Below are 16,607 nucleotides of genomic sequence, written 5' to 3'. Positions count from 1 at the left end.
AGCTTGTCCTTACTGTGCTACTCCTCCCGCTGCTTCCGGCTCAATGCCGAAAAACAGCGGGAAGCGCAGCAACGGCCCCCTGACTCCTCCCTGACCCCCCCCCCCTCCAACTCCCTCCAACTCTCCCTCACCTGTTAACCCTTTCCCTACCAGGGAGGTCATGGAGGCTTCCCCTTCAGCCCTGCAGGCTCTGTCCAGCCCCTTCTTGACCTGCCTAAGTAGAGTCGTGTGTTAACGAACCTTCCCTTACCCCATCCTATCCCCCCACCCCCACCTTTAGGAAAGACACGTGACACCGAGGTTGGATGTGAAATGGCCACAGCAGCCGTTTATTAATTTTACAGTTTTATAAAAACAATTTAAATCCGAAACCTTCGGATAACTAGTTAGGAATCCACCAGAGAATTCCTTTGTAATGGTGGGGGGGGTAGGGAAACGGACAAGTGAGCCCTAATCTACCCGCCACTCTGTCCCTGCCTACTTGCAACGACCCGCCCTAGGCGACGGGGTACAACTGGGCGGCGGTCCCTGCGCTCAGTAAGTGCATGACAAACACGACAAACAAACAAGGGAATACAAGCAAGGGAAATGGGCAGTTGCTCGCGGAAACACCGTGAGAAACAGAGTAGTGAACGAGCCGAGTCAAGCCAGGAGAGTGCGAGGTACAAAGCGAAAAGCAGAAGAGTAGTCGGTAAGCCGGGGTCTGTATGGAGCAGGATCAAAAAGTAGCAGGAGCTGTAGCCGGGCCAGGAAACCTCAAGGAAAGAATTCACAAGCACAGATGGACAGGAAGAGCAGGCTTAAATAGACCGAGGGCGGGAGCTAGCTGAGTCTGGCCAGGTTGCGATAGGCTCTCCCACTCCTAAGCCTGCCAGCCTGAGTGGAGGAAGCTGGTGTCTGTCTCAGGGATGTACACTCAGGTGTTGACTGATTAATTCTGGGAATTAACCCCGAAGCAGTGCCTGGCAGATCCTTTACAGTACCCCCCCTTTTATGAGGGGCCACCGGACCCTTTCTAAGTGGACCTGGCTTACTGGGGAAACGCAGGTGGAACCTCCTGACCAATACCCCAGCGTGAACATCCCGGGCGGGTACCCAAGTCCTCTCCTCGGGCCCGTATCCTCTCCAATGGACCAGGTACTGGAGGGAGCCTTGGACCATCTTGCTGTCCACGATCCTGGCCACCTCAAATTCCACCCCCTCAGGGGTGAGGACGGGAACAGGAGGTTTCCTCGAGGGGGCCAAGGACGGGGAGCAGCGTTTCAGGAGGGAGGCATGAAACACGTTGTGTATACGAAAAGACGGGGGTAACTCCAGCCGGAAAGAGACAGGACTGAGGACCTCAATGACCTTATACGGCCCAATAAACCGGGGAGCAAACTTTTTGGACGGAACCTTGAGACACAAGTTCCTGGATGACAACCACACCAGATCCCCGACCACAAACAGGGGGTTAGCAGAACGTCTTCTATCGGCCTGAGCCTTCTGTATGCTCTGGGACGCCTCTAGGTTCTTCTGAACCTGGGCCCAGACTGTGCACAGATCCCGATGAACGACCTCCACCTCGGGATTGTTGGAACAACCAGGTGAAACGGAGGAGAACCGTGGATTAAACCCAAAATTACAGAAAAAGGGAGAGACCCCTGACGAGTTACTGACCCGGTTATTAAGGGAAAATTCGGCGAGGGGAATGAAAGAAACCCAATCAAATTGACAGTCAGAGACAAAACATCTTAAGTATTGTTCTAGAGACTGATTAGTCCTCTCCGTTTGGCCATTGGTTTCAGGATGGAAGGCAGAGGAGAAGGACAGATCAATCCCCAACTTATTACAGAAGGCTCTCCAAAACAATGAAACAAATTGTACCCCCCTGTCAGAAACAATATTGACGGGGACCCCATGGAGACGCAGGATGTGTTTGATAAACAAGGTAGCCAACGTCTTGGCGTTGGGTAGTTTCTTGAGGGGCACAAAGTGGCACATTTTACTGAAGCGGTCTACCACCACCCACACCACCGACTTGCCTTGGGATGGAGGCAAATCGGTGATAAAATCCATGGAGATATGTGTCCAAGGTCTCTGGGGAATGGGCAACGAACGCAGTAAGCCCGCTGGTCGGGACCTGGGAGTCTTGGACCTGGCACAAACCTCACAGGCGGCGACGTAGGCCTTAACGTCTTTAGGCAAACCAGGCCACCAATAATTTCTGGTAATGAGGTGTTTGGTACCCAGGATGCCTGGATGGCCAGATAGTGCGGAGTCGTGATTTTCCCTAAGTACCCTTAGCCGGAATTGCAGGGGAACAAACAGCTTGTTCTCAGGAAGGTTCCCAGGAGCTGAACCTTGATCAGCAGCAATTTCAGAGACTAAATCGGACTCGATAGAGGAAATGACTATACCTGGAGGCAAAATACAAACAGGATCTTCCTCCGAAGGAGGGCTGGCCATGAAGCTACGCGACAGTGCATCCGCCTTAATATTTTTAGACCCGGCCCTATAGGTAACCAAAAAATTGAATCTGGTAAAAAACAACGCCCATCGAGCTTGTCTCGGGTTTAGCCTCCGGGCAGATTCTAGGAAAACCAGATTCTTGTGGTCGGTAAGGACCGTTACCTGGTGCCTAGCCCCCTCCAGGAAGTGGCGCCACTCTTCAAATGCCCATTTAATGGCTAAAAGTTCGCGGTTGCCAATATCATAGTTACACTCCGTGGGCGAAAACTTCCTAGAAAAGTAAGCACAGGGGCGGAGATGGGTGAGGGAGCTGGTACCCTGGGACAAGACGGCCCCCACTCCCACCTCGGACGCGTCAACCTCCACAATAAATGGCTCCCTTTGGTTGGGCTGAACCAGCACGGGGGCCGAGATAAAGCACTTCTTGAGGGTCTCAAAAGCCTGGACGGCCTCAGGGGGCCAATGGAGGACATCAGCACCCTTGCGAGTGAGGTCCGTAAGAGGCTTAGCGACGACCGAGAAGTTAGCAATAAATCTCCTGTAATAGTTAGCGAACCCCAAAAAACACTGTAGCGCTTTCAGGGAGGCAGGTTGGACCCATTCAGCCACAGCCTGAACCTTGGCAGGGTCCATGCGGAATTCATGAGGAGTGAGGATTTGACCTAAAAATGGTATCTCCTGTACCCCAAATACACATTTTTCGATTTTGGCAAACAGTTTGTTTTCTCGAAGGACCTGGAGCACTTTCCTGACATGCTCTATGTGGGAGGACCAGTCCCTGGAAAACACCAATATGTCATCAAGGTACACTACAAGAAATATCCCCAGGTAATTTCTCAAAATCTCATTTATGAAGTTCTGGAAGACCGCAGGGGCATTGCACAACCCAAAGGGCATGACGAGGTATTCGAAATGGCCTTCGGGCGTGTTAAACGCAGTCTTCCACTCATCCCCCTCTTTGATGCGAATAAGGTTATACGCCCCCCGTAGATCCAATTTAGAGAACCATTGGGCCCCCTGAACCTGATTAAAGAGATCAGGAATCAAAGGAAGGGGATACTGGTTCCTTACCGTGACCTTATTCAGGCCACGGTAGTCAATGCATGGCCTAAGACCCCCATCCTTCTTCCCTACGAAGAAGAAGCCAGCACCTACCGGAGAAGAAGAGGGACGAATGTAACCCTTGGCCAGGGATTCCTGGATATACTCCCTCATGGCTTCACGTTCGGGACAAGAAAGGTTAAATATCCTACCCTTAGGGAGCTTAGCTCCTGGTACCAATTCGATAGCGCAATCGTATTCTCTATGAGGCGGTAATACTTCGGAGGCCTCTTTAGAGAAAACATCAGCGAAGTCCTGAACAAACTCGGGTAGCGTATTCACCTCCTTAGGGGGAGAAATAGAATTAACAGAAAAACATGACGTACAACATTCATTACCCCATTTGGTTAGCTCCCCAGTATTCCAGTCAAACGTAGGATTATGCAACTGCAACCAGGGAAGACCTAGAACCAAATCGTACGATAATCCCTGCATCAATAGTACAGAGCATTGCTCCAAATGCATGGAGCCAACAAGGAGTTCAAAAACAGGGGTATGCTGTGTAAAATAACCATTAGCAAGAGGAGTGGAGTCGATACCCACTACCGGAACAGGTTTAGGCAAATCAATCAGAGGCATAGCGAGAGACATAGCAAATTCCACAGACATGATATTAGTAGAGGACCCTGAATCCACGAAGGCACTGCCGGTAGCAGACCTACCACCAAAAGAGACCTGAAAGGGAAGCAATATCTTAGTACGTTTCATATTTACGGGAAATACCTGTGCGCCCAAGTGACCTCCCCGATGATCACTTAGACGCGGGAGCTCTCTGACAGCATTCTTACGCTTGGGACAGTTGTTTACTTGATGCTTGACATCCCCACAGTAGAAGCAGAGACCATTCTTCCTGCGGAATTCTCTACGTTGTTGAGGGGACACGGAGGCCCCGAGTTGCATAGGTATTTCTGAGTCTTTAGGGGAGAAACGAAGCAACGGGACTTCGGGAGGCATCATGGGGGAGTCGGAGGAAAAAACACATAAACGTTCACGTTGTCGTTCCCTGAGACGTCGGTCAAGTCGTACCACTAAAGCCATAACCTGGTCTAAGGAGTCAGAAGAGGGATAACTAACTAGCAGGTCTTTCAGGGCATTCGACAGACCCAACCTAAACTGGCACCTTAAGGCAGGGTCATTCCACCGAGAAGCTACGCACCACTTCCTAAAGTCAGAGCAATACTCCTCAACAGGTCTCTTACCCTGACGTAAGGTCACCAGCTGACTCTCGGCAAAGGCAGTTCTGTCAGTCTCGTCATAAATAAGTCCGAGGGCAGAAAAGAAACAATCAACGGAGGAAAGTTCAGAGGCGCCAGGAGCCAAGGAGAAGGCCCACTCTTGGGGCCCTTCCTGGAGCCGGGACATAATTATACCCACCCGCTGGCTCTCAGAACCTGAGGAGTGAGGCTTTAAGCGAAAGTAAAGCCTACAACTCTCCCGAAAGGAGAGAAAAGCCCTCCGGTCACCTGAGAACCGGTCGGGCAACTTGAGGTGGGGTTCAAGGGGTGCGGTGAGGGGAACTACCAAGGTAGCATCAGGCTGGTTGACCCTCTGAGCCAGGGCCTGGACCTGTAGGGAGAGACCCTGCATTTGCTGAGCCAGGGTTTCACGGGGTTCCATAATGGTGTCAGGGACCAGGGTAGACTAGGTATAGGGCTTGTGAATTTGTAATGGTGGGGGGGGTAGGGAAACGGACAAGTGAGCCCTAATCTACCCGCCACTCTGTCCCTGCCTACTTGCAACGACCCGCCCTAGGCGACGGGGTACAACTGGGCGGCGGTCCCTGCGCTCAGTAAGTGCATGACAAACACGACAAACAAACAAGGGAATACAAGCAAGGGAAATGGGCAGTTGCTCGCGGAAACACCGTGAGAAACAGAGTAGTGAACGAGCCGAGTCAAGCCAGGAGAGTGCGAGGTACAAAGCGAAAAGCAGAAGAGTAGTCGGTAAGCCGGGGTCTGTATGGAGCAGGATCAAAAAGTAGCAGGAGCTGTAGCCGGGCCAGGAAACCTCAAGGAAAGAATTCACAAGCACAGATGGACAGGAAGAGCAGGCTTAAATAGACCGAGGGCGGGAGCTAGCTGAGTCTGGCCAGGTTGCGATAGGCTCTCCCACTCCTAAGCCTGCCAGCCTGAGTGGAGGAAGCTGGTGTCTGTCTCAGGGATGTACACTCAGGTGTTGACTGATTAATTCTGGGAATTAACCCCGAAGCAGTGCCTGGCAGATCCTTTACATCCTTCTAATAATTCACATGACCCAACATGGGTCAGAAACGTAAATAACAATTTAACGTTAACATTAACCCGAGCAAAGGAAGTCCTTGAAGCCCTTTCAGATATTCCTTTTTTAAGAACACACCGAGTTAGCCATCTGCAAACCACTAATTACCTCCAGCCGTAAACCAGCTCGGAAGCACCGTTCACCTCTGCAGATGGCTCCAACCACTAGAAGTCCACTTCAAGGGGATAACACCCGATGAAGCCCTCAAGTGATATACCGACCACTAGAAGTCCACTTCAAAGGGATAACACCCGATGAAGCCTTCAAGTGATATACCTTCTACCAGAAGACCACTTCAAAGGGATAACACCCGATGAAGTCTTCAACCATGTACCTTTTTTGGGGGACGCATACCCCCGATGCGACCCCCCCACCATTTTGTACTGACTGGCCTCAAGGACTCCCCCCGCCACAGCGAAACAGGCCTTGACCACCTTAAGCCTGTGAGTTCCTCCATACCACCACCGCCCTTTCTATGCCTTCTGCTATCGCCAAGCTCCAAAGATCAATGCCAACCTCGGTCAGATGAACACCGTCACTCCTCCAGAAATTCCCCACTCCTGACTCCAAATCCCTGTGCCTCACGCAAATGCCCCCGCTTTTTGCCACAAAACGGGACACCGCCCGATTAACTTTAATGCGAGCCTTATTGACTCTCTCCACAGATCTAGCCAACAGCCAATGTTTTCTTGGGACTATGTCCGACCACACTATCACCAACTTGGGATAAGAAACCCACAAACACAACATATCGTGTTTGATATCCCGCACCAACTCACGAAAGGGGCGGACTCCTAAGTCATTCCCGCCCACGTGCAACACTAAGACCTCCGGAACCCTATCCAGCCGAGCATATGTCTGGAATTCCGCCAACACCCTGCTCCACGACATACCTCTAAATCCCAGCCAATGCACAACCGCATCCTGTCGCGAAATGCGCAACTGACGACCATCCGGGCGGACGTCCGCCCTCAAAGCCCCCCAGTGCACGTAAGAATGACCCATCAACCACACCAAACACGGAGGCGAATCTGAAACGGAAAAAACAATTAGGCACCACCATATAACATTTTTAAAGCGTTACCAACAAACCTCATAACATATGGGGGCGGACATAGGACTTAAACCTGTTGGACTCCCAACGACCAATACGCCGCACCCCCTCCTCATCCAAACCCCAGCGCCCCGCTTCTGTTGCTGCGCCAATCCTGAAGGAATGAGATGAATATGAGCCTGCCGCAACCCCAACCGCCGTCAAACATTTTTTAAAAACAGCTCCAAACTGAAACCTGGACAAAAACGACCCGTCCACATGACGCAACAAAGGCAAATCTGGAGACCCCCTTTTTGGCGTAACTCTACTGGGCACATAACCGACCCCGGGAGGGCGAACAAAACTATCAGCTTACCCTTCCCTACTTGGTCAGTTTTTGACCGCCGCAACCATACCTCCAGCCGATCTGCGAATAGGCTCACCTCCCCAGATCTCAGCCCACCTGCCTGTTTGGTACTTGGCGACACCAGCTCACCTATTCTAAATGCCCCAAAGAACGCTAACGAAAAAGCTAACCGAAACAAATCCATTTCGTCTGAAGAACGACAGACCGATGCTAATGAACCGCCCAACGAGCTAAGCAAAGCAAACGACACAGGCCTTCTGCTATCCGCCTCCACCCTACCTCGGCGCAACCCCTTCAAAGCCTGCGACACCAGAAACTCCTTCGATACATCCTGAAAGCCCCGCAACTTAAACCCAAACGCCACCGCCGATATGAACCGGTTCACCTTTGCCACTGAAAACCCCGCCTCCCAGGCGTCCCCTAACCAGTACAAAAGTGCCACCAACCTGTCTCTATCCGTATTGACGTCACCCAACTCTCTTACCCACTCCTCCCACTGCCTCCAACAAGCAGCATAAGCACTCCACGTCGTGCGCGCCAAAGACCTTTGTAACAGTTGTTCTACGGGACCGATACCAGATCCCAAAGATGTTCCGGACAAGCCAAACCGAGACGTTCCGCTCCCGGTGCCAATTGCCGAAACCGGTCCCACTGCGAGCGAGAAAGAGCATCAGCGATACAATTCCGTACTCCCGGGACATGCACCGCCACCACCCACGCGTTCAACGACAAACACACCAACACTAAATGTCGCAACAATTGAACTACCGGAGGAGAGGACGCCGTGATGTTATTAATGGCCAGCACCACCCCCATGTTGTCGCAGTAAAAACGGACCTTCTTATCCCTGAGCCTGTCCCCCCAAATGGTAGCCGCCACCACGATGGGAAACAGCTCGAGCAGGGCCAGATTCCGCGTGAGTCCACTGGACACCCAAGTAGCCGGCCATTGACCTGCGCACCACGGACCTCCCCCGTACGCTCCAAAACCGCCCGCCCCAGCCGCATCCGTAAAGATATTCAAATCGCTCGTATCCTGCGCTGGGGCCATCCATAGCGAGCGACCATTGTACTGGCCCAAGAAGTCATCCCAAACCTGAAGATCAGCTCGGTGCTCCTCCTTGAGCCGCACAAAATGGTGCGGCGCACGCACTCCCGCCGTTGCCGCCGCCAACCTCCTACCAAACACCCTCCCCATCGGCATAATCCGGCAGGTGAAATTCAACTTCCCCAGCAGCGACTGAAGCTCCCGCAGCGTCATTTTCCTCAGTCTACAAGCCCGCCGTACCTCCAGCCTCAAAGCACCCAACTTATCCGCAGGGAGACGACACTCCATTGCCACCGAGTCTATTTCAATTCCCAAAAAACAAATCGTCGCTACCGGGCCCTCCGTTTTTTCCGGCGCCAAAGGAATCCCAAAATCCCTCGCCACCTTCTGTAGTGCATGAAGCAAATTACCGCAAACCGGCGAACCCCCCGGGCCAACGCACAAAAAATCATCTAAGTAATGGATCAACGAGTCGACCCCGGATACTCCCCTCGTTACCCACTCCACGAAGCTACTAAACGCCTCGAAGTATGCACAAGAAAGGGAACACCCCATCGGAAGACACCGATCCACGTAAAAAGCCCCATTCCAAAAACAACCCAACAGCCGTTGGCTTTCTGGATGAACTGGCAACAACCTGAACGCCGCCTCGATGTCGGTTTTTGCTAGCAGCGCACCTGGACCCGCAGTCCGCACTAAACCCACCGCCTTATCGAATGAGGTATAGACTACGGAGCACAACTCGTGATCAATCCCGTCATTTACGGACGAACCCTTGGGATACGATAAATGTTGAATCAAACGAAATTTTCCGGGCTCGCGTTTAGGGACAATACCCAACGGGGACACAACTAAATCTTTTACAGGCGACTCAACAAACGGCCCCGACATGCGGCCCAACGAAACTTCTTTTAACAACTTTTCCGACACGACTTTTGCATGCAAGTAAGCCGATTTTAAATTCCTCCGCGTAACCGGAACCTCATAAGGAGGCGGAGGAATAACAAAACCAACACGAAACCCTTCGTAAAGCAACTTAGCCGCCGCCCTATCCGGATACTCATTTAGATAAGGGGCCATCTTTTCCACCCTCACCGGCGACACCCCCTTGACCAGCCGCGGAGGGCTGGTTCCTTGACCTCTTTTTCCGCAGACATTTTGCCGCCCCGTGTGATGCACCATTACACTCGGAACACACGTGCTTGAACTTGCACGTGGCCCCGAACTTACACTGGCCTTCATTAAATTGCCAGCAAAAACCCGCCTTTCCTCCGCCTCTTTGTCCAACCTGACTAGACTGGCCTCCCTGGCCGGCGCTCCCGGGAAAGGACTGCCTAACCGGAGCCGTAACCCGTAACCAGAGAGCAATATCCTTCTGGTCCCACTGAATCGCCGGCCGAACCGCTTTCCGCTGACGGAATTGCTCATCGTATCGCAGCCACGCCTGACCCCCATACGCCCTATGAGCCTCCCCAATGGCATCAAAATAACAAAACAACGCCGAACAGTTTTCCGGCGCCTTTTCCCCTATCACACTAGCCAATATGGCGAACGCCTGCGACCAATTAACGAACGTCTGCGGGATAAGCCTATACCGCCGCCGTTCCTCCTCGTCCTTTTTACTCTCGTCCCGCTTGCTCTTATCCAAATTAAATTTAGCGAGTGACAAGAGAGAAAAAATCTCAACATATTCGTCCTTCCAGATCCGCTCGCGCACCTCCTGCTTTAAATGCGCCCCCAACGGACCTTCGAAACAAACGTACACCTCCCCCCGAGCACGGTCATCAATACGCACCCGATCACCATCCTTTTGTGCCTCGGTCTGTACCGACACCGCGACCGCCTCCCTAACCGCCAGCACGGGCCGCGCCTGTACCAATCCCACGTCCCTGGGGCCCTCCCACACTACCGCCGGGGACACTTCCGTAACTACCGGCGCCGCCGCCCTATCTAGGCGCCCGACCAGCTCCCTCAGGCAACCCACTAAATCTGCCAGACCCGCGCCATCGCGCCCGCCCGCGCCACTACCGGCAACCGATGCGACGCTAGCAGCCCCCCCGCCGACACCCGACATAAAAATCGCTGGATATGACAATGATGGAGTTACACACTCACCGGGCCGCACAGGCGCTGTGTTCCCGTCAGCCGGACCATCCTGACCTCGACGATACACGTCCAGTTCACCTTCCTCCAGCTCATCTCTCGCAGACGACTGGCCATCCCACCGACATCTTCGGATCGGAGATGATGAAGCGCTGACCGATGGGCCGGCAACCTGCCGCCCGACCGATGGAACCCAGACTTCCGACCGGACCTGTTGCCTCGACGTCGCTGCAGATCTAGGCGTCCGTCTCGATGATCCTGACGAAGCCTGCCCCCTGGCCGGAACCTCACCAGGCGGGGCGGCCGTACCTCGTCCTCCAAATCTTCCATCCGATGGTGGAGGGGTGACAGGGAGCCCGGCCTGCGACTCCCTGCTCACCGCCGGACCCCGTCGCGGCTTGGGATTCCTGCCAGGACGCAGGGCCTGGGAAGGGGCGGTCCCCCCAGCTGCCTGGCCTGCAGCGTCCGAGATCGGGCTCCCTCTGCGACGCCGTGTCCGCGGGACTGCCTCAGGACTGAGGCGCTCTGGAGGTCGAGACCGCCGGGAGGGACGGGTCGACCCGGCCTGCGTCGCCGTCACCCCCGGCAACGCTCTCTGCCTGCTCCGGACAGGAGCAGTTGTTGCCGACTCCCCCCCCGCCGCCATGCTAGGAAGGGGGCCGGGGGAGGGGAGCCTGTCTCCTGCAACAGACCCCGAACGCCGGGCCTGACGTGGCAACACGGCGTCCGGGATCCTCGCTAATGCAGCCACGGTCTCCTCCAGCCATCCGGGACCGTGGTGCACAGCAGCAGCACGCAGCTGCTCTAACAAAACTACCTCCGACATACAGTAAGAGCGCGGGCAACGGGGAGCTTGTCCTTACTGTGCTACTCCTCCCGCTGCTTCCGGCTCAATGCCGAAAAACAGCGGGAAGAGCAGCAACAGCCCCCTGACTCTTCCCTGACCCCCCCCCCCCTTCAACTCCCTCCAACTCTCCCTCACCTGTTAACCCTTTCCCTACCAGGGAGGTCATGGAGGCTTCCCCTTCAGCCCTGCAGGCTCTGTCCAGCCCCTTCTATATTTGAATGTTTTTGGATAAATCATTTTTTTAATTTAACAAATCTATTTTTGACAATGTGAGGGTCATTTTCTTTTTATAACTAACACTACAATCCTCCTGAATGTTATCTGTGTTTCGTTATCAACATGGTTACTCATTTCGGGTCCTATCCATGTCCAGCCCTCTTGGAAATATAATTTAGCAGTGGATTGGCCTGTCATGTGACAATATATTCACTGTTGAGCAACAGTGAATGTGATTTGTCAAAGCCGTCACTGACCAAGTCATCACTTCTATTTTGCCCTATAGCAGTGTTCCCAATCTGCGGCCCTCCAGCTGCTGCTCCAACTCTGCAACATCTGGAGAGCCACAGGATTGAGACCGCTGCCGTATAGAATCATTCGGAGAGGTAAAGCCCTAAATTATGTATAATGAAAATAGTTTATAACACAATATACAGTATGTATGGAACCTCCTTAAGAGAAAAGATAAGGAAATGGAATCGCTGCTATAATGCTATTCTTGGGCTATGGCTGCACACAGTAGTACACAGACAAATCCTGCTAATTATTGCTCAAAAGTGAATGTGATGTCACATGACAGGCCAATCAGATGTCATCATGTAGAGGAAACTGCTAAATGATGTATACTTAGATGATAGGAAGGGGGTTGGGGGCTCTAATGAATATTCATGCAAATGCAAGCAGTAGTTTTGATTAAGATACACAGATCTAATTCGGGATCGCAATGAATGAGGATGACAAGGTAAGTCCTAAAGAACAATAATCTGCACATACAGAAAATATATTTATTATATAATTCTAAAATGATTAGTCTAAGGCTCTGATCACAGTAGCATCATGGCTTCCGTTTATAACTGTGACGTGGAAACTATGCCACATCTGGATACAGACGAATTCTGACAGACACCATAATTGGATTCATCAGGTTTCCGTCAGGGTTCCGGTATTTTTGATTGGAAGAATATGCCTCAGACTGCGCTATTCTTGCCATCAAATAGACCCGAACAGAATCTAAAACATATATAACAGCATTCTGATAAAAGATGCTCTTTAAGTAACAGCATGCATATGCACAATGATGAGACTTTTATACAACAGAACTGGTTAATTTACAAAAAGAACGGCCGATAAAGTCTATTGCACTTGTCTATTGAGATTCAGATGACATCAATATCATATGAATTTAAGGAATCATAATTTATTTTTATCTTTTTTTGTTACAAGGTGCCACCATAAGTGTTATAGTGGATATTGACATCAACATTTCAGTGGTAGTGTCCGCCTTGATAGCCATTTTCTATACTCTTGTCGGTGGACTGTATTCTGTTGCGTATACTGATGTCGTTCAGCTTTTCTGCATCTTTCTGGGATTGGTGAGTAAAAGTAAAAAGCAAACATTATTACATTGCTATTATTACGTGTTTTATAATGTTTACATCTTTTTATAGTCACTTTCATTAAACTCTAAAGTCACAATTTTATCTAAACTTTAAAGTTGCATATAATGTAGCCAAGTCAATACGGTGCCTAACAATGTTTGTCTTCAGACGTAAACTGAAATCTGATTGGTTTCTACGGTATCTTGTCCGGTAGGAAAGAGAGCTATGTACTGTATTATGCAATAGGACTTTGTTGAAATTAGGTAGCCAAGTATGATGATACTGGATATAATGTATATTACTGGGCAAAATTATATACCATTGGTCAATGAATATGCACTAATTCATGGGTTAAATATATTATTATCATATCAAAGTGACCACTAGAAATGGCTCAAGCTAACGGAATTAGGAGTTGGGACAAGAACTATGTATGATTTCATTTGCCAGTATACACTATATGGACAAAAGTATTGAGACACACCTATTAAAGGGGTTGTCACACCAAAGCATATGCCAATAAAATCATTCAATTTAAAAAAAATAAGTCATGTACCAAATTAAACATATTAAAAAATCTGTACCAATCCCTAGATATTGCTTCTTTTTCCCTTATATGTCCATCGCTCTGCACGTCCTTCCAGCGGTGCTGTAGCCGGAGTATACGCCGCTGCAGTCTGTTTCAGCATGCAGCCAGATCTAGAGAGCATCTAGCGGCAAATGAATCCCCTAGGTGCTCTCCGCTTATGCGTCTCTGACTGTCTAGTGTCTCATTTCTGTGTGCAGTAGTGGATCCCTGTTGTGTCGATATTCAGAACGTCATGGGACTATTTCTGACGTTCTGTAATGAGCACAGCAGGGAGGAAGAATCATACTCATGCAGGGATTGCATCATGGAGAGGAACTATGATACAGAGGCGCATTAATGGAATTATGGGTCTTGTAGGAAAGTGTAGCACAATTTCCATCACGTGTGCCTTCAGAAGAATTCTCCTTCTAGGTTTATTTGCAGCTAATATAGCTATGAGGACACATTAAATTCACTTTATAACACATTTAGGAGTGTTAAAGAGCAAAACAGGTGGTGGGATAAACCCCTTAAGTATTGAATTCAGGTGTTTCATTCAGACACACTGCCAAAGGTGTATAAGCCCTGCAGTCTGCCTTTACAAACATTTGTGAAAGAATAAGTCGTTCTAAAGAGCTCACTGGATTCCAGCGTGGTACTGTAATAGGATGTCACCATTGTAATAAGTTAGTTCGTTAAATGTCTTCCCTCATAGATATTCCACGATCAACTGTGAGTGGTATTATTGCAAAGTGGAAGCGTTTAAGAACCCCAGCAACTCAGTCACGAAGTGGCAGACAACATAAAGTTACAGAGCGGGGTTGCTGAGTGCTGAGGTGTATAGTGCATAAAAGTCACCAACGCTCTGCTGACTCAATAACTGCATACCCCCAAACTTGATCTAGCATTAACATCTGTTCAAAAACTGGAGCTTTATGGTATGTGTTTCCACAGCCGAGAAACTGCATGCAAGCCTTGCATGACCAAGCACAATGCCATGCGTCGGCTGGAGTATGGTGGTGGTCGGACAGTGTAAAGCACGCCGCCACTAAACTCTGGAGCAGTAGAAACGTGTTCCGTGAGGTGAAGAATCACACTTCTCTATCTGGCAATCTCATGGATGAGTCTGGGTTTGGTAAATGCCAGAAGAATGTTACCTGCCTAACTTCATTGCCCCACATGTAATGCTATGGGCTTGTTTTTCAGGGGTTGGCCTAGGCCCCTTGCTTCTACTGAAGAGAAATCTTAATGCTTCAGCATACCAAGACCTTTAGGTCAATTGTATGTTTCTAACTTTGTGGGAACAGTTTGAGGAAGGCCCTTTTCTATTGAGCATGACCGTGCCCCAGTGCACACAACAAGGTCCATAAAGGCATGGTGGATCAGCTTGGTGTGGAAGAACGTGACTGGCACACATAGAGCCCTGACCTCAAAATCATCTAACAGAATGGAGATGGCGAGCCAGGCCCTCTCGTCCAACATCATTTTCTGATCTCATAAATGCTCTTCTGGATGAATGGGCAAAAATTCTCACAGACACACTCCAAAATCTTGTAGAAAGCCTTTCCAGAAGAGCGGAAGCTGTTTTAGCTGCAAAGGAGGGACCAACTCCATATTAAAGACTATGGCTTTAGAATGGGATGTCTTAACTGCTCCTGTAGGTGTAATATGTAAATGTCCCAATACATTTGTCCATATAGTGTATATGACCCTATATGTCATATATGGTCATTTAATTTAATATGATATGTGTTTCCTATTGACAGTCCTATACATCAATTTGTTTGGAAGTATAGTCTGAAATAAACACACGATATGGCTCTGTACACACACGTGCATATAAAGGAATCCCTGAACACGCCGATGATGATAGCATTGTTATTTTAGAGATTAAGGATAGGTAAAAAAAGATGTGCAAGGTTAGTTTTTTGCTACAGAATCATGTACAACGCTGCCTCTCTCTTAGGCACATCTTCCACTCAAGCTTATTTTGGTCAGTATTTTGCATGAGTTTTTGTGATCCAGAACCATAAATGGGTCCAAAACACATGAGGGGAAAATCTTCCCATTACCTTTTCTCTGTTTATGTTCCACTACTGGTTTTGCCTTACAAATACTAATGGAAAATACCGAACAAAATACACTAGTGTAAAAATGGCCTATGGCTATCTGTAAGAAAAAACATAGACAAGCAAAAGAAAGGCTTATTCACACAAACGTGAAAATCGACTGTGTGACGGCTGTTTTTTAACGTGTGTCACATGGCTACATAAAAATTTTGTCCTTCTATGGGACTATTAACACAGCCGTTGTTTTAATGGCCCATAAAAAAAGAGAACATGTCCTATTTTTGTCAGTTTTCACGGATTCCTCGATAGGCTTAAGTCTATGAGCCGATTTGACATATGTTCATGTGTATAAGCCCTGATATAGAGAAATTAACAATAATAGGAATCACGCTCTGTTGCTAATTAGGTCTGCCAGCAGTCAGTTATAACACTCCTTAAAATTCAAGCGCCATGCCTGCAAGAAAAAAACCATTTGGGTATTCCCCAAATGCATTTTATTTACCCAAACCAAATGTATCATGCCTATAGTAGTAAGAAACCCATGACCTTTTGTGGCCAGAGATCCAGATCAATCTCAGTCAGGACCGGCCTACTGAACCTGATATATACATAATATACCATGATAAGGTTTTAATAACATTAAAGGGGCATTTCCATCTTAAGCAATTATATCCCATAAATGCACCAACCTCGAAAAAAATTTGCAAAATATAAATACTGGGCAGTGTGGAGGCAGTTAGTATGGCATATGGTGGGTAATGTCTACTTGTGTACTGAGTCCGCATCTGTTTCATGGATATACTCTAAGGGTATGTGCACACGATGAGAGGCTTTTACGTCTGAAAAGACAGACTGTTTTCAGGAGAAAACAGCAGCGTTGTTTCAGACGTAAAAGCTCCTCCTCGCATTATGCGAGGCGTCTTTGACGCCTGTAATCTTGAGCTGCTCTTCATTGACTTCAATGAAGAACGGCTCAAATTACATTGCAAAGAAGTGTCCTGCACTTCTTTGCGAGGCAGTCAATTTACGCGTCGTCGTTTGACAGCTGTCAAACGACGACGCGTAAATTACAGGTCGTCTGCACAGTACGTCGGCAAACCCATTCAAATGAATGGGCAGATGTTTGCCGACGTATTGTAGCCCTATTTT

General features: G+C 49.4%; 1 protein-coding gene across 1 annotated transcript in view; it reads left to right on the top strand.

The window, feature by feature from the left end:
- Nucleotides 1-16,607, top strand: part of SLC5A7 (solute carrier family 5 member 7) — a 42,060-nt gene that overhangs the window by 10,865 nt on the left and 14,588 nt on the right. The window contains exon 5 of the mRNA XM_075850337.1: nt 12,667-12,815. Within this exon, the coding sequence (XP_075706452.1) occupies nt 12,667-12,815 (149 nt within the window). The remainder of the gene's footprint in view (nt 1-12,666; nt 12,816-16,607) is intronic.

This window comes from Rhinoderma darwinii, chromosome 2, assembly GCF_050947455.1.
Source record: "Rhinoderma darwinii isolate aRhiDar2 chromosome 2, aRhiDar2.hap1, whole genome shotgun sequence".
NCBI classification, from domain to species: domain Eukaryota; kingdom Metazoa; phylum Chordata; class Amphibia; order Anura; family Rhinodermatidae; genus Rhinoderma; species Rhinoderma darwinii.
The sequence above is the reverse complement of the archived record's forward strand: the minus strand, read 5'-3'. Positions and strand labels throughout refer to the sequence as shown.